We start from the raw sequence: 26422 nt of genomic DNA on the forward strand, positions 1-26422 counted from the left end.
TGTTGCCGTAACAAATGCGATATTTATCATTCTTCTACGCAGTCTGACCCATTAAAAAAGAAAATATACCTCGGACAACCGTTGTAGCGGGATTTTTTTCTTTCCTCATACCGCGGACGTGTTGTTCGCTCGCGTGTGCAACGGGATTCTAGTGCCATTCCATAATTCTGGAAACTAGTTGGAACAAAAGCAGCTCACGTATCGTCCATCTGTCCCCCCTTCTTTCCTGCGATGTCCTTCCCGCTTCTTTTCGCCGGTCTTGTTTCTGAATCATCTGCGACACAGCCACGGGCATCTTCCACCTGCTAATCTCGAGGAAAGCTGCGCGGTACCAAACGGCTTCCACCTGTTAGTTACGGGGGAAAGCGTGTAGTCACGGAGTCCCTCGTGTAGAACGAAGCTGCATGCGCCATGCATCGCTCTTCCACCCGTGGCATCTGCGTTCTCGAGAGAACGAGAGAGCGAGAGAGAGAGAGAGAGCGAGAGAGAGAGAGAGAGCGAGAGAGAGAGAGAGAAAGAAAGAGAAACGGAGAGAAGGAGAATACACACACTACGAGTGCACAACGCGGTGCTTCGCGAAAGAAAGTACACCATTACCTTCGACGCATCGTTGCACTTCGCGATTTGCTCCTTGAAGCACCGACGCGGGTTCTTTCATGTGCGAATGAGTCAGAATTTTTTATGATATTAATTGAATTTCATCCTTATACACAGATTACCAAGTGTAATATTTTCATATTTCCTAAGTTTGTAAAAACTCTAAAGGGAGATCGTAGATTTTCTACGAGATTTCAGTTTTTACAATAAAACTACAAGAGAAGAAAATATAAAAAATTTATTATACATATCTTATATATATCTTTTATATATTATATATATCTTTTTCGATTAATTATTAAGAAAAATCTCAATTATATGTCGGCAATTTGATAAAATAATATAAATAATTAAGCAATTAAAATATATATAAAGTCCACACACACGCACACGCACACGCACACACACACACACACATTAAGCTTATACATTTTGTTTTAAATATAATCTTTACATTTTTTTATACTTCAATGTGCATATTTCGCATTAGCCTTTGTTTTTGTTGATAACAAACTATCCCTTCGTTGCACGCTTCTTCGCCTTCAGTCGCCTTTTGTAACAAGCTCGACGAAGGGATTTTCCTCCGGGGGCATGCTTTTCTCCCTTGACCTCTTTGTTGTAACTCATTTTAATAACGCAACTTCAATAATTATGGTTATTATAATAACGGTGGCGCAGTAAGCGTAGAACCAAAGTGTTCGTCATACAACTATACGAGAACTTCTAGCAAAACTTCTCTTTTTAAACGAAATCTCCTTCTCTTTTGAAATAAGATGCCTATAATATTTAAAGTGATTTGTATACAAATACCAAGACACTGATTTATAAATAACACCATGCTCTTTTTCAATCATCGATGTCCATGCTTTATTAAGAATAAATATTACTTCATAAATAGACTAAAAAAAAAGTAATTATGTAAATCATTAAATTAAATACGAAATTTTCTCATATCCGTCATGTGAAAAAACTATGTCCATAAGCAGACATTATCGATTAGTAATTAGAATGAAACTTTGAATGTATCTTTTCAAGTTTTTACACAAATTTCTTATTTAAAGAGTATTTACAAATTCAATTAGGAAATTAAATCAAACTCAATATACATATTTATATGCATTTAATTAAAAATTGTAGCATATTTATTAGCACATTTATTTGATTAAAAAATATTTTTTTCAGTATGATGTATTTTATTAAGTATGAAGAAAGGAATTACATAAAAAATGAATATATAGGACTATATATTTATTAATCTCTTTTTATTATTATTTGCTGTCATCATAAGTTCGAAGTAGACATAAAGAGTATTCCCACGTTTCTAATAGAGATGCGTTCGAAATTCCCCGACGTAGCGACTTCCTCTCTCGAAGATAATCCAAGAACACGTGCGGAGACCCCGACGCACCCCTATCTTGGCGCGTTTCCCCTCGCAAGAGCGGTCATCCCTTCGTCGAATGCAGCTCCGTTTTCCCGTCACCTTTTCCGGCGGTGAGTCGCGGCGGAAGAGGGGACCGCTGATGGTCCCTCTCCAGGCACGCGCCTCCCGCTTCTCCGTCCTCCTCGTCTGAATCGTGAACGACCTGTTCACTTCCCCTCGCACCCATCGTCGGCGCTCGATCCAAAGCCCCCTCTTCCCTTCCCCCACACTCTGCCAACCACCCACTCACCTACCCCGACCCAGTGGCCCGCGGGCCACCCCCACCTTACCCTCGCGGCGCGGCGACCCCGCGCGTCCGTCTCACCGTCACCGCGCTGGTTCACGCTCCGTCAGTCTGTCGGCAACCTGCGTACCAGTCGTGTCGCAGCGTTCACGTAACAAAATTCTTATTATTATTACTATCACTCTTTACTTGCCTTGAAACTCGATCGGTGGTGTGTTCATTCTCGTTTTCGACTTCGTTGCGCGCGTATTTGATTTTCGACACCGTCCTACCCCTCTGCAATTACGCTGTCACGTCCAGGAGCTCTTGCGCTCGTCGAAGAAATTGCCGCCGCCGCCGCCGCCGCCGCCGTCGCCGCCGCATACGTCCGCGCTCGCGCATGAAAACCCGTCACGACCCGCGATCGTATGCGCGCATCACACGGGGCGCACCGATAAAGTGACCGAGAGACAGAAAGCTATCACGAGGGAGAGAGGGAGAGAGGAACAGGAATACGTCAGGTACGAGGCGATCGCCTGCGAACCTTATCCGATCGCCCCTGGTACCTATGAGCGTCGCGGGCACTTCGGAGCATTGACGCGAGCCAACCATCCGGCGCGTAGCAAGTACCAGAGGTTGTACGCCTCGCGCAACCTCGTCTTCATCGTCATCGTCGCCGTCGCCGTCGTCCTCTTCGTAGCGTACAGCCACGCGACGCAGCAGCACTGGAATTCATCAGCCGGGACATCGTCGGACGACTCGTTTTACCCGGTGCATGGGTCATCGTTCACCGATAGATGAACCATCTCCTGTTTACAGGGGAAACGTCGCCGTCGCCGATCGCGTTCACCGGTGCTGCCCTGCTCCACCTCCACGGCGGGCACGCTGCTGGTGTATCGATTGCTCTAAAATAGACGCGTGGGAACAACACCTGCAGGCCAGGCGTACACGTACACACATGCCGTTCGCAAGCGCATAAACGCGCAACAGACCGCACACACGTCTGTGTGTTTCACGTTCCGTACATACACTCATATATACGGCACGTTTGTTCTCTCTCCCTCTCTCTCTCTCGCGCGCGCTCTCTCGCTCTCGCTCTCGTTCTCGCTCTCGCTCTCGCTCTCTACTCGTCGTTACGCTGCTACGACTCTCTCGCAGCAGCAACGTGTGACAGGTGCAACGACGGCGACATCGTCGTAGGGTGGTCGGTGGTGGCGCTGGCGAAGAGCCACAGCAGGAAACGGAGGAAGAAGTGAGTCGGGTCGGGGTTGCGAGAAGACGCGAATAAGAAGAAAAAGAAGTAGAAGAAATCAGGAAGGGACAGACGGAATAATAGAAAGAAGAGGAAGAGGAAAGGAAGACGCCGGGCGAAGAGAAGAGAGAAGGATCGGAACAGGGAAGGAGAGGAGGCGTGGAGGAGAAACAGGAGGGGGAGGAGGTGGAAGAGGAGGAGGAGGAGGAGGCGGCCGCGGCCCCCGTGTTTCTTGCGAAGGGAAGGTTATTTTCCAGTGATACGTCCTGGAGGCGCCCGTCGTCTTCGCCGGTACAACCATAACGCCGCCCGCTTTAAAACGCCCGAGACGGGACACGGTGGATTCATCGCCGCCACCCGCTCGTACCGCAGCCCCCGGCAACCCCGGACCGTCCGGCAAACTCGCCTGCATCATGGACGCGCCGCTATCGCAGAGCATGGACTCCGTCAACACGGTGGCCACCGGCGAAGACGAGGTAGGTGTTCTTAAGGGTTGCTGTCTGAGGCGCTCCCGCGATACGGCGGCGCATCGCAGCGCCGGTTCGTACCGATGGCCGAAGGGGTGGAATCCACCCCTTCTGACGCACTCCCTCTGTCTCTCTCTTTCTCTTCCACCCCCGTGCCACCGTAACTCCAAAAACTGCCTTCACGTTTCACGCGTTTCCCACGAGACTCGCTATCGATGTCTCCTTCTCCCCAAAACCTACCCCTTTCCTTCCTTCGCTTCGTCGAGGGGAATACTTGGATATCAGATATCGCCTTCTTTTCTTTCCTTCCATCGTGAGCTCACACTGTCTCTCCCCTCACCACCCCCTCTCTCTTTCTTCCGTCCTTTCTCCCTCGCACTTATATATTATCGCCATATTGGTCGGTTCTCCATCCTCCTCGCTCGCGTCTGTATATACACGTTCGTCTCCCTTACTCGTTCCAACCCTCGCGCGTCATAGCGCGCGCAAGCGCGTAGCGAGGTGTACTCGCGCAGGCTGCTGACACGCGCGTACTTCCGCCGCGTGTAGAATGCCGCTCATTAATGATGCACTCGATGCAAGCTAGATGCATCATGCATGCTCGAAATGGTCCAAAAGCTAGGCATAGCAAATTTAATAATTAAACAAAGACTAGAAAGGCGTTGTTTATAAATAATTAAAATTATTAAGGTAGATGGTTCATAAAAACGAAGCTCATTTCTGTTGAAATATTCTTCTTGATAACACGACTTTCAAATTTCATGAGGTTTTTACGAAATGACGAATCGTCTTGTTCAAGTGATATCAAGAGAGAGAAATAGTAATCATTGGCGTACAGAAAATCATTATAAGAAATAATATTTAGTTATTTACCTATATGCACATCACGGTGTTCTCAGTAACGATTCATTATGTTGTTACAGCGGAGATATCAGATATCCTCCGATGAGTAATTAATGGAGATATTTAGGGATTAATTGGAATTAATGTATGATTGTGTATCGAGGGGCTCTGCAAAATCGATTACGAAACACAGAAGCGCGAGGTTAGCAATTATATGTAATTGTACTATCCATTATGCTCTTGTGGTATATGACGCGCATTCATCAGGATCCTTTGTTCTTCGTGATCAACCGTAACTATATAATCTTGCGCAATTTTTCGCGATTGCTCGTGTAACGTATTCTTTGTGGAGCGGGCAGCTGGCGTGACGCAACCGTTCGTTGAGTTGAAACAGTTGTACGACGCAACTGTTCATAGAGTGGAAACAAATCGTATCTTTAATTTACGATGTTGTATGCGTTACAGAATCGAGAACTTCTGTAGAGGGGTATTATAACGTTAGTTAGGTGTAGCGCGCGCCGAGTCGCGGAAACTTTGTTTTACATTAATTTTCAAACCGCGCCGCAACGAAGTTTCTGCGCCGTGTCGTTGTACTGCGCACTTGATAGTAACGGCATACATCAAGAACGCCGTAAAACTTCTCGAGAAAAATACGAACACAAAAACACAGCGGAGAAGTCTCACGAAAGAGCGTACTTACGATACATTAAATTTTTACGCGTTTTATTCGTTGAAATGTTTGATCTTTTAATGTTTCATAGCATGCGCTACCGGTCTCTCCCAAAGTAAATTTAAAAAATTTTTTATATCCTTAAAGCAAGATTCTTTACGTATGTATCTACATACATACTTTTCAAATGCAAATCATTGCATCAAATTTATAGACATGTCAAAATATTTTATAACAACATTGACTACATATTTTTGCCGACATATTTGTATATTAAATATAAATAAATAGACGATTTGAAATATATCGAAACAATTAAAAATATTAATAAATCATGAATTAAAGAACTGGAGTAGAGCAGAATTGGAGTATTGAAAGATTTTTATCGCACTAGAGGTAAATTTATCGAGTTATAAAAGTAATTTCGCGAAGAACAATTAATATTGTGAAAATTATTTTATTACTAGAATATATGAGCACGCATTATTAAATTACAGTAGTTCTAATAGTAATTCATTGGTAGTTTGTCTAACGGATCATTGATTCAATTTAACTGAAACTAAAACTATTGATGAATTAGATAAAAACTCTACAGCTTTGCGATTGAAAGATAAATTTTGGACGAGTTATAATTTTGGCAGACTTTACTATCTCGGGGGAATACAATCCTCGCGCCGCCTCGATAAAAAAATCATTAATAATTTATTTAACGGATTATTGATCCAATTTAACTGAAACTGAAACTATTGATCAATTAGATAAAAACTCTACAGTTTTGCGATTGAAAGATAAATTTTGAGCGAGTTATAATTTTGGTAGGCTCTTACTATCTCGGAGGAATACAATCCTGGCGCCGCCTCGATAAATGATAAAGCCGCGCAACGCTATCGTTGCGCAGCAGCGTATATACGTGCGTATATACATGTACACGTCTCGCGGCGTGGAAGGCGGGAATTCGATCGCGTGCCTGCCACGACAGAGTGTGTGCCTCGCAGGTGACTCGTTTTCACCGGTGCGCGCTCGATCGGACGGTTGCTTGCTCGCTTGCTCGCTCGCTCGCTCGCTCGCTCGCCTGCACACCCGCCTGCCCTCTCGTCTGCCAGGCAGGCTGGCTTCCTTCCTCGTACAGGCACTGGCAGGCGGCCACCTGAAAGAGTGACGCCGCCACGCCGCACCACACTACGCTCGCTATTGATTTTTCCACGACTGTGCGAGAGGGCTACCGAGGAGGGCCCGCCAGCACGCTTCGCGCTATGTCACATCATACGGGAGGTGGATTACGCCTCGTGACGGTAACGTGGGTGCCAAAGACGTGTGTGTGCACGCGCGTATATACACGCGTATATACGCCGTATACGTGGACGGCATACATGTACGCGCAAATGATTTGACTTAGGTCGCAGAGCGTACCGGGTGGCGACCCCAACGAAGCGTAACCGGCGAACCTGCCGTCCGTTTTTTTGCCGCGAAGGGTCAATCGATTCATGTGTTTACGATGAAGCAGATGCTTCGTAGAGAATCATATTTTGCACTGTGGAGTTTTGACAAAAATTCCATATTTCCTCTAAGAGAGAAAATTGTATATTTGTATAACAATTCAAGACAATTAATCGTAAAATAGGTTTTCATTTATTGATCTTTCAATTGATCGATTTTATTTCTTCATTTAAATCTCTTTTATCACTTTTTATCAGGTGGTTATTTATCCACGTTGCATTTTATTTGTTAAAAAGTTTATTTATAACAAGCGTAGTGCAAAATTTGTTCCATAATTATATAAAGCATACATAAAGAGTGAGCTATCTTTTGTTTATTCAATTCTTCGGTTAATTTAGAATCGGATTTTTCCTTCTAGCGAAAATGTCAGGAAACATCGTTTATCATTTACCGCAAGTTTTTAATTTGCATCATTAAATACTGCTGCAGTTTAACTCTGGAAAGTATTTTGAATTGTTTCTGTGATGAATTTGTTTATTAGAGAAAAATCGACTAAACTAATTGTAAATACGTAATTTTACAAATCTTAAATTTTTTACAAATTAATTTAAATAATAGTAAATATAGATAGTTTCTGAATTAAAATTTTTTCTAATTAAAAAACGATTATTGTACTACAATCTTTTTGAAATCATCAAAATTTACGTTATTGATTTCTGGGCTTGTTTTAGAACAACGAGATAGATGGGAAAATGATAAGTGAATATTTATTCGAACTATTGTTTTGTCGTGGAAAATTTCATATTCAGTCGGTCCTTCGTTTGGCTGACGACGCGTTCGCTGTGCGACGAGTTCGTGATTATAACGAGGAAATGCTTTCATGCTTTTCCCCGTTAAGCGGGAAAATGAAATTCACGAACAGGTTACGGCTTTTAATACGAGTGTCGATGTCCTGGGAGAGTTGACGTCTACAATAACTCTGAAACAGAATTGTAGCTCGCGTACGTATGGCGTAACAATCACGTTAATCAGTTTCGATAGTAATAACGTTATTTAGAGCATTACGATATAGCAAGTTAGTGAAATATATGTTGCTAGTTTTAAATAAAGATAGCTGAGAAATATTTTATTTTTTATTCGATAAAATTACATATTCAATGTTTATTTTATGTAATATAATAAATTTTTATTATGAAAGTCATGATAAAAAAGTTCGCTTTCTATAGAAATAACACGTTTTCTTTATATATTAATACTAATTGATTATTTAATAAATCAATACTGTCTCAATAAATTTATAAAAGAATGGACTAAAAATTCGATTATACAAGCGTATGTTGAAAATACAATTAGTTCGGTATAGATTTATCGTGCATGTCCCTCATTCTACCAATCGATAGATTTCGATTTCACTGAGATTTTGCGGTGTATCTCGGTGTGCGTGTGTATGACTGTATACTCAGTGCGTGCCGTAATTATCGAGATTCACTCGTAGAGCCGCCGCGCCGAGACACTGCAAAAGAGCAGCGGCGCGTGAGAAAATCCACAAAGATATTTCGAATTCGTTAGGCAAACGAACGATCGCGCTCGGGTATACATACAACGGCATTATCCTCTTAGAGGCGGATGGCGGAGTCCGTATTATGCGTTAACCTTCATCGATGTGTGCAGGTGCATGCATAAAGAGCACCGGCTGGCTAGGCCGCCCCTCGCCCGCTTCTTTCGTTCTCGTTTCCGTTCTTCTTTTTGTCTGTTTCGCGCGAAAAGCGAACGGGGAATTGGGCTTCGAATCCCCGTAGCTGCACGCTAATGCATTCGGATGGACCGAAATCTCGGTTGGGAACGAAAGCGGAATAAATGCGCGCGGTTACACGGAGAAATCGTCGGAATTGTGGTATACAGGTGGGAAGGGTGGAAAAGCGTGATAAGCGTGATGTGGACGAGAGTGGAAAGTTTATGGGAGAATTATTCCTATTATTCGCGGCTTATCATCGCTTTTGCTCCACGAATCATTGAAGCTTCTCAGCACGGCAAAAATTAAATGTACATTTCATAAAAGAATGTGGATTGGAGAGATAAACGTGGATTAGTTTAGATATTATATTATAATTTGTGAATATTATAAATTATGTACACAGAGATAACTAATTTAAAAAATACTATCATTCGAATGTTTTTGCATTCATGAATTTTTAAATTTATGGATTTTCCATGTCGATTTATTGGAAGAATTTTATATACTAGATAAAATGTATAATTGTATAAATGGATAATTTTGTGCTCTTTTAGTTTTTGATTTGAAGACATTTTTATTCCTATGTCTTTATTACACTGAGTTTAAAGGAGGAAATATAATTATACAATTTTTGTCAAATCATCGGTTTCTGGTAGAATTAGTTATGTGAATAATGAGTCAAAATAAATCTGCATGATTCTTCTCGCGTCACGTGTCTCGCTATTATTTGTAAAAGCCGTGAGGAAACTTTGAACATGACAGCTCTCTCAGCTGATTCATTTATCGACTCTTGATAATTCCACGATTGAATCATGTTGCCTGCACTAGGAAGCTGGTAGCCGCTGTAGTTAGAAAGTAGAACTCGATCTCTCAGCCGACTGTCGTGGGAGAAAACTGATACAGAAAGTGGATGCACTGCAAAAAAAGTACGTGGTTGTAAAGAGACTCTCGCTTCTCACGACAGGATTTTCCGCGCGTCTCTTGACCTGTTCGTTAGTGTTTTAAAAAATTTTCCTCATTTTGCGAAATATGTAAAATATTTGAGATAAAATAGTTCGTCGTATATGTTTTCATAAAAATATTTCTTTACGTTTAATTTTAACTAAATAATGATTAATGCAAAATATCGTGCGTTAAAAATATCAAGAAAGAGCTAAGTTAAGATTCAACACAAATTATGTAAAATTAAAGATGTGATTTAAAATAGTCGTTTTATATATATTAAAAAAATTACGTGGAGATAATTCTGGATATTTTTATATATTGGCATTTTAATGATTGTTAAAAAATATGCACGTAAAGACGTGATTTATGTAGAGGCTTCATATTTTCTAAAGCATAAATTAAATTTCAATCAAAATTTAGTATCGTGGACCATTAATTTTTATTTAAATCTAGCCATTTCTAGATTGTAAATATTTTACTCTCAATATTAAAATAAAATACACGAATCTTTATTTTGGCGTAATTCTGGTACGCGATAAAGTTTATTTATAAATCTATTATCTACCATAATCCCCATAGTGCACAGCTTTTCTCGTGACTTTTCGCTGCTTCTGACTTCATTGTAGGATTTATTTTATTGCGGGAAACGAGGTACGCGCGTGACACTTAGGAACATTTTTTATTTTATTTACCTCGCACATTAAAAAGAAAACGGTAGCGCGCGGCGCTTTCGACGATTCACCGTGTTTAACACTCGCGCGCGGAAATTCTGAAATCTTTGGACCGTTACGAGCAGCTGTTACCGCGCGCGCGACTTAAGCGATCGATCATCGTGGTCGAGGGAAATAAAAACAAAAAGGTCTGTCCGCTTCGGTGGCCACCATCGGCAATGTTTAAACTTCTCCGGCTCTACCGGAAGCTGGATGTTTGGCGTGTTACGAGGAAGGTAGTCGCGGGAGGAAGTCATCGCACGTCGGAGAATAATCCTCTTTCCTTGACCGCTCTCGTCTTCTTGGTGATGGGATTTGCCTGCTGGGACGTGTCGGCGGTATAAGGAACCTTGCTAAATCGATTTGCCCACGAATCCGATACGGGGGATGGCGAGATTGACGATCGTCGGTCGCTAAGCGACAGAGGTTTCGGTTTTCACAAAATCGTCGACGAAGGCGCGAGGCGCGAGTGCATCGATAAACGTGACGTGAAAGTTTAATTTTGCTTCGTGCGATCGCGTCTCACGTTTAACAGCCCGCTCAGAGACAAATTTAAGCGAAACATAAGATAAACTCGAGTAAATGTGGCAGTAGGGTAAACGTAATGAATATAGGATTTCGCTCACCGCGAATAATAGATGAATTGTAGAAAATAGTGAAACCAATATAAAATTTTGATTAGAACTTGAATTTGAGTCGTTAGTAAATAATAAAAAGAATTGCTCATTGAAATATTGAAACTACCGATTTTATCTGAAAAGTTTTGCTCTATTGTTACACGTGCATCGATTTATCATGTTTAATGTTTATCGTATTATATTTGTTTTACTGGAATATAACCGTACACCGTAATGATCCTATTACGTAGTTAATACAAAAGGCATAATATATAGTTAATAATACGTTAATAATATTACGTAGAGTTAATAATACATTAATAGAATAATATGGAGTATTTCGATATACATATGTAAATCATGACAAACGAATAACTTCTAAAACTAAAGCTGAACATCTTTTTATCTTTGCATTTTTCATGAGAAGTTTATGTAATTTCGAGAACGTGTTTTTTTTTAATTTAAGGAGAAAGAACTGTAAAACATGAATATGGATTTATATATTGGATCAAATTCGAGAGAGATAACTGCTTTAGATCAGTGATTTGAAATGATTACTGTAAGTTACGGTGGAAGATGCTGGAGATATTCGGGAATGGGATATTCGGGAGTTTGTCGAACGCAATAGTTTCGCCCGCTATAGAGCCTTTTTCTTTCCCTCGTTAGACAGAGCACTGGTTTCGCAAGAAAACTCGCTGTTCTCTCCGCAATCGTTGTGATTACGCAAACCAGCATTATTACACCTTTACATTGTAAAGCGGTCGGAATTCTCGCGCGCAGTTGCACTTTGCAACGACGACGTACGTATATGTCCGAAATGCGCTGTCGTTTCCGTAGAAAATTCGCCTTGTGAGAACACACACGCCCTGTTTACTTCCTCCTCAATTGGAGTATATCTCAATCTGATCTTTCTTGGATTCTGTTTGAGCGCGTAATTAGCTTAGAGAAACTAGTGCCTGTCGCGAGCAGCTCCTCTATACGCAAACAATCTACTAATTGAACGACTTAATTAAGCAGTGTAGCTAGCTTAATATATTGATTGCTACTAATTATAGTAACACCTACGTAGTAATAACGATGACTTTTGCAGAATGTGTAATATGATGGAAAAGATGAAAATCGATATTGTTTAGAGATTCTCGCATTTTTGCTCTAATTGTATTGCAATTCGCAATTTTAATTTTTAATATGCAATAAATAATATCTTCAATATGTAAAATTGGAATATTAAATGTGTAATCATAAAGAAACAGTAAGAAAAACAGACAGCTGCTTATTTGTAGTAAAATACAGAAATAGACAAGAAGCATCATATAGAAATTTTTGCGATACTTTTCTACAATTTTAGACTTTAAATTGACGTGATGTTTTTAATCTCTATAAGGAGCGCATTGCAATGCAATTATGCGACGTACAATTCCATAAAGATGTAGCGAGCGAGCACAATGCGACTTCCAAGTTGTTCCAAGTTGTTAGAATTCAGTTGCAAACGTATTTTCGTCAACTTTCGCCAAGTAAATTATAGAACGCTTTCATGAATTCGCGCAGATTCGCGTATCGATAATCTACGAGCGGAACGAGCTGGAGAGCTCGTTTCTTTTTTTTTCTGCAAATGGTCCTCTCGTTGTCACAGTGTCAACGTCGAGAGATTCCCATTGTCCCGCGTCGATTCGTTCTGACCTCCTTACTCACCGGCGGGAAAGACTTTCTCGGCCGAATTTGCCGTCGCGGTTGCCCGAGGAGACGAGGCGCGATCGATACTCGATCGCCGAGGAAATCTGCGCGTGCCCGACGATCGTCGTCGAAATGCGGACTCAGGTGCATTCCTATTAACTTTTGCACTCGTACGTCGTTTATTCGAATCGTGGAGATCTTCGCTATTATCTGTCCTCGTTAAACACTTTTTCCCATTAGAATTCGTTAAATTCATACAGAGAAAAAGAAAATCTGCTAAGTTACAAAAAGAGAGTAACGTTGGTTATTTTATTTGAGTAGTTTTAGTATTGACATCCAATAATTTTTCACATATCGAAAATCGGACAATCATTCGTTTATGGTATATATGCAGGTATTGTATGTAATATATGTGAATTACGAAATACATTTTATTGAACTATTATATGATAGTGGTTAGGTCATAGTGGTATCATGAATATTGATAGATTTTACTCAATATTGATGGCCTCGCTATTATCGCAAAATTACGTTTCGACATACCAATGCTGTTCGAAAGCGCCGCGAGTTAGAATGCACTGCCTCGTATTCAATCATCTAATTGCCTGCATAGCCAAGCTAACCGTAAATCCCAATCGTATACAAAATGGGGCAACATTGACTAACGATTTATTAGTCAGACAGACGTGTAACCACTTCATTATGGAAGGGAACCGATCGGGGCGTGGGCGGCGGGGCTCGCGGAGTGGAAGAGGCGGTCAAAATTTCGAGTTCGTGATTGTTCGAGGCCTCCGCAAGTGGATGCAGGTTGAATTTAATTTATGTGACTGGTCGCTAACACGTTGGATTCATGATATGCAAACAAACAAACGGATTGTATAATAACGATTGTACGGTAGCGCTTGTTGATGGCGTTAATGCACGCACTGTGTCGTGGATAATACAATGTTTTCCGTTATCAAATGACTGTACAACTATTAGATCGCGTTACGTGAGGGGAAACTGAGAGTCATCTTGCGTGAGCATAAACACGAAACACAAGTAACGTCGTACAGTCATGCGAAACGTCGTTGTTTCACTTACAGCGAGTCTCATTCTAATTCTTGTACGTGATAAAGAAATGACATAGGTCTATTTTTTTATTTATTATTGAAATCCAATGAGAAATGCACCTTTGACTGTCAATATATTAATACATTTTAATAAATAAATTATAATTTAATTAATAAATAATGATTTCCATACATACACTAGAAAATACAATAATATAATTTTAAATTGCTAAATATATAAAATAATTTTAAATGTAATACTTGTAATAATTTTATTTTTGTGATATATTCGCCCGTAACGTTTTCTGTTTAAGACAATATAAGAAATATTCATTTAGAGATGAATCGATTAGCGAATTATGTTGTTAAAATAAACGTTAATATTATTATTTAATTAAGTTAACATTTTATTCAAGTAACTTCTCTATTTTGTACGTCAAAATAATCCATGATACGCGCGTTGAGCACCACTGACAATAAGTCCGCTGTCGGCAACAGGAGCGGCCGCGGGCAGCATTAATGAGCGGCAGTGTTCGTACGCGTAATTTCTCCGTGCGGTATCGATAAATTGAGTTGTTCTCTCATCGTAGAACGACCGAGAGGTCCTCTCTCGTCGTTGTTGATCGTTCGGTCGGTCGGTTCTCAGTTTGCGATATTGTAGCGCGCACGCAGCAGACGTATTGAATTTCGTACTGCTCGCGGGGAATGATTGTATAACGATGAACAATGGGACCTGGGACTCTAGCGGGAGGGCATTATGGCAGAGCGGATGTTGTATAACGGTTAGCCAGCGAAGAGGAACGAGACGGGAGCAGCAAACCGTAAACGCCACGAGCGTTCAACCTCTCTCTTCGTGTTCGTCTCTCTTTCTCTCATTTTTTCTTGCTCTCTCTCTCTCTCTCTCTCTCGTTCTTATTCTCGCGCAACGACGTTATTCGAAATAATATCAAACCCGTGGAAAGCACGGGCCGCGTTTCGCACCTGTCAGACGGCGTGCATGACGGTATAGAATGGAGTGACATTCGTGTTTCTTTCACGAGTAAAGTAAAGCACATACGGTTATTGGTCGTAATGTTTATTTGTCATTTTGCGAAGCGATTGTCGGAACGTTTTATTAGAAATAATGCGTGACAATCATAAGATTCATATCTGTGGTATACCGATAATCAATTTTATGGAAAATAATTTATTTTAGTGAAGGAAGTAGCAAATTTAAACTTCAGAACTTGAATTTTGAGGAGTAAAATGTACGAGGACGAAATTATTGATTAATTTTGAAATTCTGTTTCCTAAATATTTATATTTATGATTTCTTTCATATGTAAGAGGTAGAAAATTTCTGTTACTTCGAAAATAGAAAATCGATACGAGCAAACACTGCCCTGAACGTAAATTGAAGTTGCAATAACTGTACAACTTGTTCAAGGGACTCGCAAGGTAATGAGCGTCAAACAAAATATCATGAAGGCAAGATATTTACATAATAGTAACTCGTATAAATCTTAATGACATTTTATGGCGTCAAAATTATTTATTCATAGTCTATACGTAAAACTCTAGCCATTTTATCGCTGTATTTTTTTATTTTGTAAAGAGAAAATCTAAAGTTTCATAATGTGCCAAAATAATTATATACGAAAGTTATGTTAACATGCATATTGATCAAATTTCGTCATATAATATGTGCATATATATTAACATTTTATATTTATTTCGACTTTTACACATGCACGTAGAACACGCGCGTCGTTAGTTTTGCAACGCGGATCAAATTGCGAAGCGAGTTAGAATATTTATTCATCAATTATTGATGATTCCGCCGTCGGTTGAAGCGTTTCTGTAAATACCCGTGTAATTCGATATTACGCGAAAATTGGTCGTGTGCATTTTGTCGCACGGAAACGCGCGGAAGTGCATTTTTTTAATGAGCACCGATATCATGCGTTTAAACAGGCGTTCGCTTTTCATTAATATCGGCAGTTTGGTACATGTGAATACTAAGTTGAATACCGGCACGAGTGGTTCCACTTGAGCGCAAACACTTATGCGTGCAGTTCAGAAAAAAAATCCTTTATGCAACAGCGAGACGCACCATGAATTAACGCTGTCCTTTGTTGCAAGTACGTCGATGCAATCTCTCGCAACGTCAGATTTTCCTATTCTTACGTGTAATTGTAGCTGTGAATACGCAAGGTTTCTATCGTGCTGATGTAAGCGAAGAATAATTTTAACTAAATCTAAAAGTAATTTATATTTTTTATTCAAATATGAGTCGCGTGAAAATAGTGCATTTCATGCGAAACGCCGCTTGAGAATTATGTCGGCTTGAGTGCGGCAAACGGGCTTAATCTAAAATAATGTTTCGCCCGTATAATTTAAAGTAATATTATATCCCTCTCTCTCTCTCTCTCTCTCTCTTGGCATATATACCAGTCACCGCCGAATATATCCGACGCGGATACGCGGCCGGGCCGCAACGATTTCGCGGCGCGCGCGGATTGCAAGCCTGCGATGAATAATTGTCGCAATCTGACATATGTATCTCTCTTTCTCTATCCCGCTGCGTCGGCCAATAGACGCTTTCTATGAATAGAGCTCGAAACAGTGCAAAACTTGCCTGCCGGCGGAATTTATTTTGCGCGCCTATGACGATTTCAAAATGTGTTTGCCGACAAGCCGACTAATATCAATGGTTTGTCACTTTGCGCTCGGAATGGTGTTCGGTGCATTCGGATCATCTTGCACCTGTCTGGCAGGTTTGAATACATTTTGCTAGTTTTTGGCGGACAGCTGTCAGCAATAATTCGCATGTGAAAATGCCAATATATACGTTCTCTTGATCGCGTTATAAATGTACCTTTCATATCTGCAGTATTCGTCAATTGTTTTTAATTCTGAACTTCTAATCGACTATTGTAATTATATGTCGTGTTTATCATTCGACTACTTTCAGAACATTCTTCAGAATATTGCACACCTGTATCAGTATTAATGAAAATTATTGAATGTTTGATTAATCAATGAGAAATCAGAGTTATAAAGTAGTGACTTCACAAAGTTTTCTAAATAAAGTTCGTTTCAATCATTGTTTTTAACAGTGGCAATATTATCGTCTTTGTAATGCAAAAGTGCAAATAAAAGAATCAAATGTCGCAATTCCAAATATAAGCTAATGAATATAAATAAATAAATAAATAAATATAAATATATTTGTGTGTGTATCTTAAGGGACTTAAGGATTATCTTAAGACGGGTGTGTCCACATGTTCTCAAGTCACGATTCATATCTCTCTACGGTTATAAAATAGTAAACCTATACCTATACATATGACAGTAGTATTTTCATTTTCTGCGGACGAATTTATTACTGCGGGAGACATCTCGCATTTACGACAAACAAGATCTTTTATGGGCGCGACGCGGTTTTGTGTCACCGAAATTGTGTAAGAGTTGTGTAACGCGATTTTTACGGATTTTTCTACATTAATTCTGTTTTATTACATTCTGCATTGATTTTTAGAAATTAGACGTATAGATTAAATTGATATAGAGTTAAATGTTTAAATCTTTTGCTGTCTAACATTCTAGAGACTTTTAATTCTTTAACTTATAAAATTTTTAGTCTCTAAAGCTTGGAACTTTAAAGCTTCAGACGTTTGTTGAATCTTTCAACTTTCAAACTTTTAGATTCTTAGATATTTGAAGTCTTCTATTTCTTCGAAGTTCTAAACTTTGATGCTTTCGAATTTTTGTGTCCATGAAACTTTGATCTTTTCAAAGTCCAAACAATTCCTCACTACTATGACCTAATAAATTGAGAACCACTGACAAATGATACCTTACCTACGAGTGTGTGCGATAACTTTAGTGAGCTGATAGGCTGATAGCATACGTCACCGATGTTTCTTTCGCTTTTTCATGCGGGTGTTAAGTCAATGTGGTGTATTCGTAAGCAGAAATGATAGTATTTTTTTTTATGTATGAGATTTGCCATATGATGATAATACTTTTATAATATGTGACAGCTGATCGATTAGATCGTAAGGATAAGTATTATCAACTCGTTTAGTAAATTAACCAGAGTAATAAATTTATAATTTTAGTTTATTTAATATAAAAAATATAACACAAAATATAACACAAAATATAACACAAAATGTGACATCACGTTACGCTAATATAAGACAAAATGTCAGTTTTATATAGGTATTTAGTATTTACTGAGAAAAAAATTTATACATATTTAGTATTTACTGAGAAAAGAATTTCTATACTAATTAGAATAGTGTTGTGACAGTTGTGACGCATAGATAATGTCAACGTATTGCTGAAATTATTTTATGTTATACTTATGATTATATAAGCAATATAAGTAAATAATTTTTGTATTTTTTTATTCGGTTTTTTTTCATTCATCGTTTACAAAACCAATAGAAAAAGAGCTTGGTGCATCTTAACTTGTATTTATAATTATACTTTTGTAATTTACATTGTTTTAATTTTAATTTATAATTGAAATTGTAAATTAAAGCTATAGACGCTCTAAAATTAAAATAAGAAACGCGATAAGATTCGGATGTAGAATTTTTCTAATGGTATTAAATTTTTTTTAATTACTAAATATGAAATATTTATGTGTGAAATAATTTAATTTTATATATTTGCAGTTTGAAATTATATTTTATTTAATCCAAGAGGATATATTTGCCATCAGTTTTTTATCTCTTTTTTTGTAACTTTTCTATTTAACTTCTTTATTTTTGCAAATCGTTATTTTACTTCTATATAGCTATCTATTTTAAACAAGCAATTGTTGAAAATGGAAAAGCATTTTTTATACAATTCTAACAGAAAAATAATAAAGTAATTTTGAAGAAGTAAAAGCTATAGCATGAAAAATTACAACATGAATTTCAGATTTATTTGCAGTTTTGCATCTGAGAGATTAACTTTGAATAAATTCTCTTTGTGGTTTTCACAATTTTTTATTTTACGCCGTTTGCCTTCTGAACAAGTTGCACGGGGTTTAGATCATACAGGCTGCAAGCATCTTTTGTAACCGCGATGAAGAGAACGTTCACATGATAATGTTATGGCGACTTATTGCCTCGTTCGTAAATGCGCGTTTACGGTTGACGATATGTCGAAGTGGCTGTGTTAAACGCGCAAGCTGAATTATATCCCATAATTAAAGAGCCTACACTCTCTCTCGCCAGAAAACTCAATTAAAGAGACAATTAAATCTGACCGACAGCAAAATGCAATTTTACACGCGTCGTCGACCGCGCCGAGTATTACGCGCCGGATTTTCGCCCTCGTACGTATACGTTCTCACGTGCAGCGTAACGTGACGTCACATTTTGCAAGCGATACTTGCCGATACTCGCGTATTTAATTATTGTTTTCTACGTGTCTCGCACGAGTTGACAGCTTTCGACACTCGATCGGTCTAAACGGCTATAATTATACCGCCGGAAACCTATTTCCTTCAATTTTATACAATATAAATTATGCACGCGTTAAAGAGTGCAAATGTCGCGCGGAATTGTCAGAAATAAGTTATACAGGATAAACGCGCCGTATGTAGATGACGTTCAACGATTTCATAATTATGCATACGCATGATAAATTTCGATTTCTATGAGTAAATAACGTTTCTGGCATGGTCCAACTACTGATTGCGCGCTCCAGTTTTACACGCAAGACGATAACGTCGCTCTACATCGTACTACGTTCGGCTTTTGTAACGGTTAAATCAGACTCGCGCGTAACACAGGTCTAATTTCTTAAAAGAGAAAATAGGAAGAGAAACGGGAGCGGATTCCGGCAAATAAATTAGCAGCGAACTAGAAGCGATCCTCGACTTTCAGTCGGCGAAGTTAACTCTCGTAATTACCCTTCCATTTTCCGACTTTTGCGGTGAAACGCACGATAAGTGCTCGTAAAACTCTAATATTCGTTTAAACAGATTATACTCATAGTATATCCTCGACGGTGTTTTCCGCTTTTCTTTATAGGAGCTACGCAATCTCGCCAACCCGCCGTTACATTTGTAGTGCAGATGATACGTTGATAGTATTACCTTCACATTTACGGTAGAGAAGAAATTGACCTCATTATTTTCAAATAATGTACAACAATGCTTCTTTTTATTCTGGAGATAGGCGCAATTTGCTTGGAGCGTGTGCTAAATTATTATGACGCGCGCATTCTTTTTTTTTATTTCATAAAAAATTAATTATCCCAGACAGAGCGAACTTTATACGGCGTTCCATTAGGTCAATGCAAAAATTAAACTGCTGCAAAGAGCTGTCGCTGCTGCAGAATTTTTCAATTACGAATTAACCGCACAAACCAAACCGAGCGATCCTCCATAATCCACATTTAAAAATTTATTAAGGACACGCGATTTAGCTCCGCAAGTTTTCGCGAAATCTCTGATGCAGCTCCAAATAAAACGCAAATATCGCGAGAATCTTTTCCCTCCCTATGTCCCACCATTACCCGTGACATTTACAGGTCGTGCGTCATTGCTAGAGGTGAGTACATTCTGATATAACAGTCACACTCGTCAATGGTTGTCGATCGATCTAGGTCGATTCTTACCCTCGGACAAAAATGCTCGAAACGGGTTTAGGACTTGACAGATTGGGATCACTCGATCGGTTTACTACAGCTACACTATTTTATAAATTAAAATTGACAGCCGCTTTAAAATGTATAAACAACAAAATTCAAAAGAACTTTAAATAGATAATTATTTTAAAATTAACAAAGATTTGTGGTTGAAATAATGTAAATTAATTCTTATGAATAAAATTTGTTAGATACTTGTTTCTCACAATTATGCTGCAAATTATCAATTCTATTAACTTTATGAGAAAAGTTTAATTGAAATAAATAAAAAAAGAACGTTAAAAGATTAGCAAAAAAAGTTTGCTTGCAATTATTGATTTTAATAATCTAATAATAAGTAAATTATCATTTTATTTTTTTGATAGCTATGTAATATTCCAGTTGAATATATGTAATAATAATGAACTGATACATTTATTTATTGTATATTTTTAAAAGAAATATAATTACACTGCTTTGTATGACAATAGAAATGCAAAGATTCAGCAGTTGAGATTTGGTGAATTTAGTCATTTTTGATAGATTATTTAATTACATATCTCACTATTCTAACAGATGATACTAAATCAAAATTAAAGCTTGAGCCACTTCCGCGGACAATGCGGAAGCATTTGTCTTCAAACAAAACCTTATATCTTTACGAATAATTCTATTTCTCGGGTCGCGAAATATTTCATGAATGCGCCGCTTCTTTTAAAAAAAGAAGAAAACAGCAGATTTTCTGAGACTCAATCCGACGAATTTGTCGTTTAATTGCACCACTGTCGGAAACCCGGTAGTTAAAACGTCGTTGATCTTTCTGGAGCACGTCGTTTTTCCGGAAACCGGATTTATCCTAACGATTCCCTTTGTACAATTAAAATCCCTATTATAATCCAGGCAGCCCTCGAGGAGGACGCGGTGTGGAACGGGACAATGAGAGAATCAGAGACGAAAAGCTTGTCGCGGCAGTCCGATTAATTATCGTGCCACTGTCGACCTATAGGTCATCTCGTGATACCGCTTGTTCTCGGTAGTATCTTATCCGTGAAGTATCTTATGTCGCTAATACACAAATATGTATATTCTAGCGTTGTATATTTTAGGTGCGATATAATCATTAATATTTAATCTATACGTATGTAATTATTAAAGTGCAAGGAATGTGTTGCATTGCAATAAGCTTTTCGCGACGATTAACCAGAATTTTATTTTACTAATATTTAACATCGTAACGCGTAATAAAATCTAACGAACGAATTTTTGCATATTTTTGAGTTACGAGAAAGACTTTTTGTAGCGTTTTAACGTAGAGAATATATTTTCACGATGTAGTTTAAAATAGCTGAATGTTAGCTACCACACATAATTGACTACTGTTAAGCGCGTCTGACATTTTTTGTCGGTGACTCACAAACTTATTAAAAATGCAAATTTACTGGAAAAGAAAAAGCGCAATTCTACATATGCGAGTACGTATATGCGTACGTATATTGCAGAGAAACTTGTTGCAAGTAAGCTAAATTACTATTTCTCGCAGCTGTTGTATGTCCTCAATCGCGTAGGCGTGATTTACGAGATTGGCTTTGATTCACGAGAGAAGTCTCCAATAATTGTTCGCATTATAGCGAAATATGCAACAGAAGGGATGAAAGAGAAAAATATGTTAAATATAAGCTACACAATTATCTGATACGTGCAAATAAACAGCTTAACACTAATTATTATACTTTGAGATAGAATCTTTTTTTAAATATTTTATAAAAAAATGAATAAATTTCCTTTTCACAAATTCTTGAAAGGGTACGCGTGTAGGATAAAATAAAATTGATGTTAAAAATATACATAATTGAGATGTCACTTTTTTTTAAAGATTTACGTGAAGTCTACAGGGTAAAAATTTTCAAAAGTTACAAAAGAAATCTGATATTATAAACGCAGACGCAACAATGTGTAGACGTTATTTGTAACGTCTAAAAAATACATGTATTTTTCTTACTTATTATCACTTAACTTCACCGCGAGGACCAGTCTTACGTCACGTTGTGTCAACAGCGCATGAATATGCGTATGTAATTTAACTTCTAACTTAGTGGAGTATTCTTGTTACGTGTAGCTATGTGCGACGCATTAAGCCGCATGTACGTCGAAACGCATACGCTTTGTGTTTCTCGCTGAGACAGTATTGTTACGAACAAGTATTAACACGGAAGTGTCATTACGGTCCTTTAATTTACTTGGCTCGCTGTATTATTCGCGCACTTGACTTTAACGCCGGCATTTACGCGCGTTTTTACGGCACAGCGGAATCGACGTGAGAATACCGCGTCACAACAACGACAATTACGTGGGATTTTACGATCGACGTGCGACAATGCTACCGGTAACGCACCAGCTGATCAGTGGCACGCGTTGCGAGCACGGATCGAGCAAAAGTGCAGTCGGCATTTCTACGATGATTGCGTTGTCAAATGTATCATTGCGCATGTCAAATTCGATCGACGTGCCACGTTATCGACTTTTAGAATAACGAGGCTGTTGATGATGTAATTTCTTCTGTGTAATTTAAAAAAATAAATAAAAACAAAATGAGAAAATAAAAGAAAAGCAATATGAAAATGTAGTATAAAGAACGATGAAAATAGGAGGAATGGAAACCCGTAAAACAATCTCGAAATAATGGAGAGATGTCGATCAAATCAAGTGTAATAATCACAGTGGAGGAGAAAATATATGTGGGAAACAAAAAATATAACGGATAAATGTGAGAATCAAATTGCATCCCTCGGATGGGAAAATTCAACCGGGGCTTTCTCGCAACCGCGGTGATTTCCTTCAAACATGAGACACGCTTTCACACCCAGATGTTTGTTTGGAAATCAATAGGCGGTCTAACGGTATCTTGTAATTCGAGGGCGAGTTGCAGCGGCGAAAATTCCGGTTTTGATATCGATACCTCGCGAGAGTCTATATAGCGCAGTCTGATGGTAAAATTCGTCCATAAAATGCCCCACCGTCGCGTTGAACTGTCTGTCGCTTAAATTGCTAGAACGTGCACCAAAACGGCGCGTGAGCAAACACGCGCGAGCTCTTCCAGGGTATTTAAATTTTATTTCATCAACGTACGCGCGATGTTGCTTTAAAAATACTGGGACACGCTTGCGGTTTTCCTATGGTGCCCGGCATAACTCTCTTCTGTCCTGCGGGATATTTTGGGGATAAATTTAATCAAGCGGTGTGCGTTTTAATTTTAATGCTAGTATGAATTAGTATATACAATTATTAAATATAACACGGTTGTAAGTTGAGAAACAAATGAACGAATAGAAATGTAATTAAATGTTTTATATTATTTGACAGGAAAAATTTGAGGATAATTTATTATTTGCGCTGTTTCTAGTATCATGTTTTATAAAAATAATAGAGATAAGTAATATAATCGAAATAGATGTAAGAATTCTAATACACGTTTCATTTCTGGAATCTTTCGCTGTTCCTTCTTGAGGAAATGCGCGCGACGATTATCGGGGCGGTTGACGCCGAGGAGGATTAACAGGTATCGGAAATTCGTGCGGGGAGACGAGAATCCGACAAGACCTAGCCAATGACTTCCGCAATGGCGTTCCCGATAGTAAACCAGTGGGTGATTAATCACCCGCTGCGTCGGTAATTATGCTTGATGCCGAGGTTACGCCGAACAATAACGCCGCTATGAATCCTATAATTCGCGCAACGGGTTAAGCGAGTTTACTCGCTCGCTAATATAATATCTAATCAGATATTTGTGTCTGTGCACAATTACTCCATTCAGAGTCTCTCGCACTCTTCGTCGGCGCTTACGAGCTGTATTATACAAACGGGAACGCGTATTGAGAGACACCGTCGTGAAAGCCTTGCTAAAATCGACAAGCATACCCTTAATCGCAGACGCTAAACTGGAATTGTAAATTGCATCGCGTTAAAATGTATGAGATTACTCGCGTTTATAATTTGAGTGAAATAATAGGATTTGAGGATAATAGAACTGAATCATATCTGTCAATGCACAATTATGCATATTATATATATATTAAAATTTAAAAAAAATTTATATACTATAGACACTTAGGTCATACATGTTAATTTAAATGTATCCCATTATTTTTACATTTTTATGCTTTTAATATTTTTAGTTCACTCGTTTGCCCTATAAATAAATTCTACAATTTTATTCATCATATATTTGCACTATTGTGATGCCATACATCTTTCACACGAGGGAATGATTTATCACAAATTTTATTGTCAGGAACGTGATACAGTACGCGCCAATTCTATTTAGATAATCATTCAATTCATCTTTAATCGCATTAAGAACGTGCCTTTTCAACACATTGTTATTTTATTTGAGAGGATAGCCTGTTGTGGCCATAAACCTCTTAAACTCTCACCCGCAGCTGTATATTAAAATCTCGTTTGGGCAGGTTAAGAGCCTTTGAGCGTGCGTAAATTAAACGATTCAAAATGAGTTGATTGATGCCGGGTCTTGAATGAGATTTGCTCGGAGACGAAAAGTCCTCGCGTTGAAATGCGAGCTCCGATGCATTCGCGTATATGGGATAACGTAATGCGGTAACGCGGTAGCGTCATAAATAGCGAGGTTTTGAATTAAAATGTGCGATACCCACTCCGGATTAAAAGTGCATGAGTGTAGTACGGGTGTGAGTATGTATGCACATGTACGTGCCGGCGGTATGAGCACGTGTATGAGTGCGGATTGTTAACAACTGCTCGGATACAGGCACGCCCGTTTTCAAGTATAACTCCCGCTAAATTCCCAGAGAAACTCCTACGGGACGATGTTACGCGGAACAATATTCCGTGAGATATTACACCAGATATATGAACCGTGTGGTCATAACGGAAAAAAGAAAAAAAAAGGTAGAAGATTGAACGACTGTAAGATTCATAGAATCCGAATTCGTTACAAGTGCGCGAACTTGTAACTTGAACTGTAATTTCTCTTAGATAATAAACAAGTCAAGTGTTAATTTTGAAGATGAGCACGATGAGTTGATATTTAAGATGATTATAAATCGGTTACACAAAATAAGTTAAATTATTGATTGACATTAATTTATAATATTACATGTTACTTTTAAGTTGTAATATTATAACTTACGTGACTTATTGAATTATAGGAGAGCTGGAGAGTTTTTTGGTATAAATTTATAATTATAATTAAGTGTTAATTCAATAATGTCTCACATGACACTTCTGTAGTTAAATTTCCGAATATTGCTCTTATCACAGATAAATACGTTATTTATAATGTGATACCTATAAGAACTCTCTTACATTTTCGAGGAACGAAGCAATATATATTGGATGTTCTAGTTGCGAAATATGGAATCAAGTTTCAAGGAATTTTGCCACGATGTAAACGGTGTTAAACAGCTGATAACGATTCATCTTTGTGGAAAATATGCGTCCGAGCGATACGCGAATTAACTTCCAAGAATGTAAACACCTCTCTTGATGCTTGTCTTCACGATTCGCCCTTAATTAACTCGCGTTTCTGCTTTGTCGGAGGTTTCCTCGACGAACGATGAATTAATGAAAAAAGTTAGAGCGCGTGCCATAACGTCAAGAAGCGCTTTCTTAAGCGTAATACTTAGAGACGAACTCTCATTCTGCGTCGTGGTTAAATGAATATGTTATATTCTAACGGTTTTATGTTATATTAATCTTAATATCATGTGTTCCTTTTCTATATTTTATTTTGCAATTTTCAATTTTAAATTTACAGATTTGAAAGTTTTATTTTCAAGTTTATAAATCCAAGTAATTTTTTTTCGAATTAAGCGCAAATCTAAATATTTACGCACTCAGGGAAATGTTTCTCTGTTTCAGCTAGAGTTCTAAATATTACACTTAAATTATATCGCTGTTTTTTGTATCTACTAAAAAATTGTCTGTATTACGTAGAATTTATAGCAGCAATATTCTAAGAATATATACAAGAAAATATAGGTCTCATAACTAAATATAATTGAAGTCTGGATTGATTAAACGTCATAGAGGAACTTTCTTGCTAAATTTGACAAATAGTTCAGATATAATTTCTGTCTCTGTTGTCTATATTGATTAAATACAAAACATATATGGTATTGCAGTGTTTACTAA

At 38.3% G+C, this 26422-nt stretch overlaps 1 protein-coding gene across 3 annotated transcripts in view; it reads left to right on the top strand.

Moving 5' to 3' along the window:
- The window catches only part of LOC105455759 (protein couch potato), an 85286-nt gene that overhangs the window by 4132 nt on the left and 54732 nt on the right, over positions 1-26422 (top strand). The window contains exon 1 of one of the 3 annotated variants that reach the window (XM_011699336.1): positions 3796-3968. The exons of the other annotated variants lie outside the window; for them this stretch is intronic. Coding sequence (XP_011697638.1) covers positions 3906-3968 — 63 coding nt within the window. The 5' untranslated portion in view covers positions 3796-3905. Of the gene's footprint in view, positions 1-3795; positions 3969-26422 lie in introns of those variants that run through there. 3 annotated transcript variants of the gene reach the window in all.

This window comes from Wasmannia auropunctata, unplaced genomic scaffold (assembly GCF_000956235.1).
Source record: "Wasmannia auropunctata unplaced genomic scaffold, wasmannia.A_1.0 LD336106.1, whole genome shotgun sequence".
NCBI lineage: Eukaryota > Metazoa > Arthropoda > Insecta > Hymenoptera > Formicidae > Wasmannia > Wasmannia auropunctata.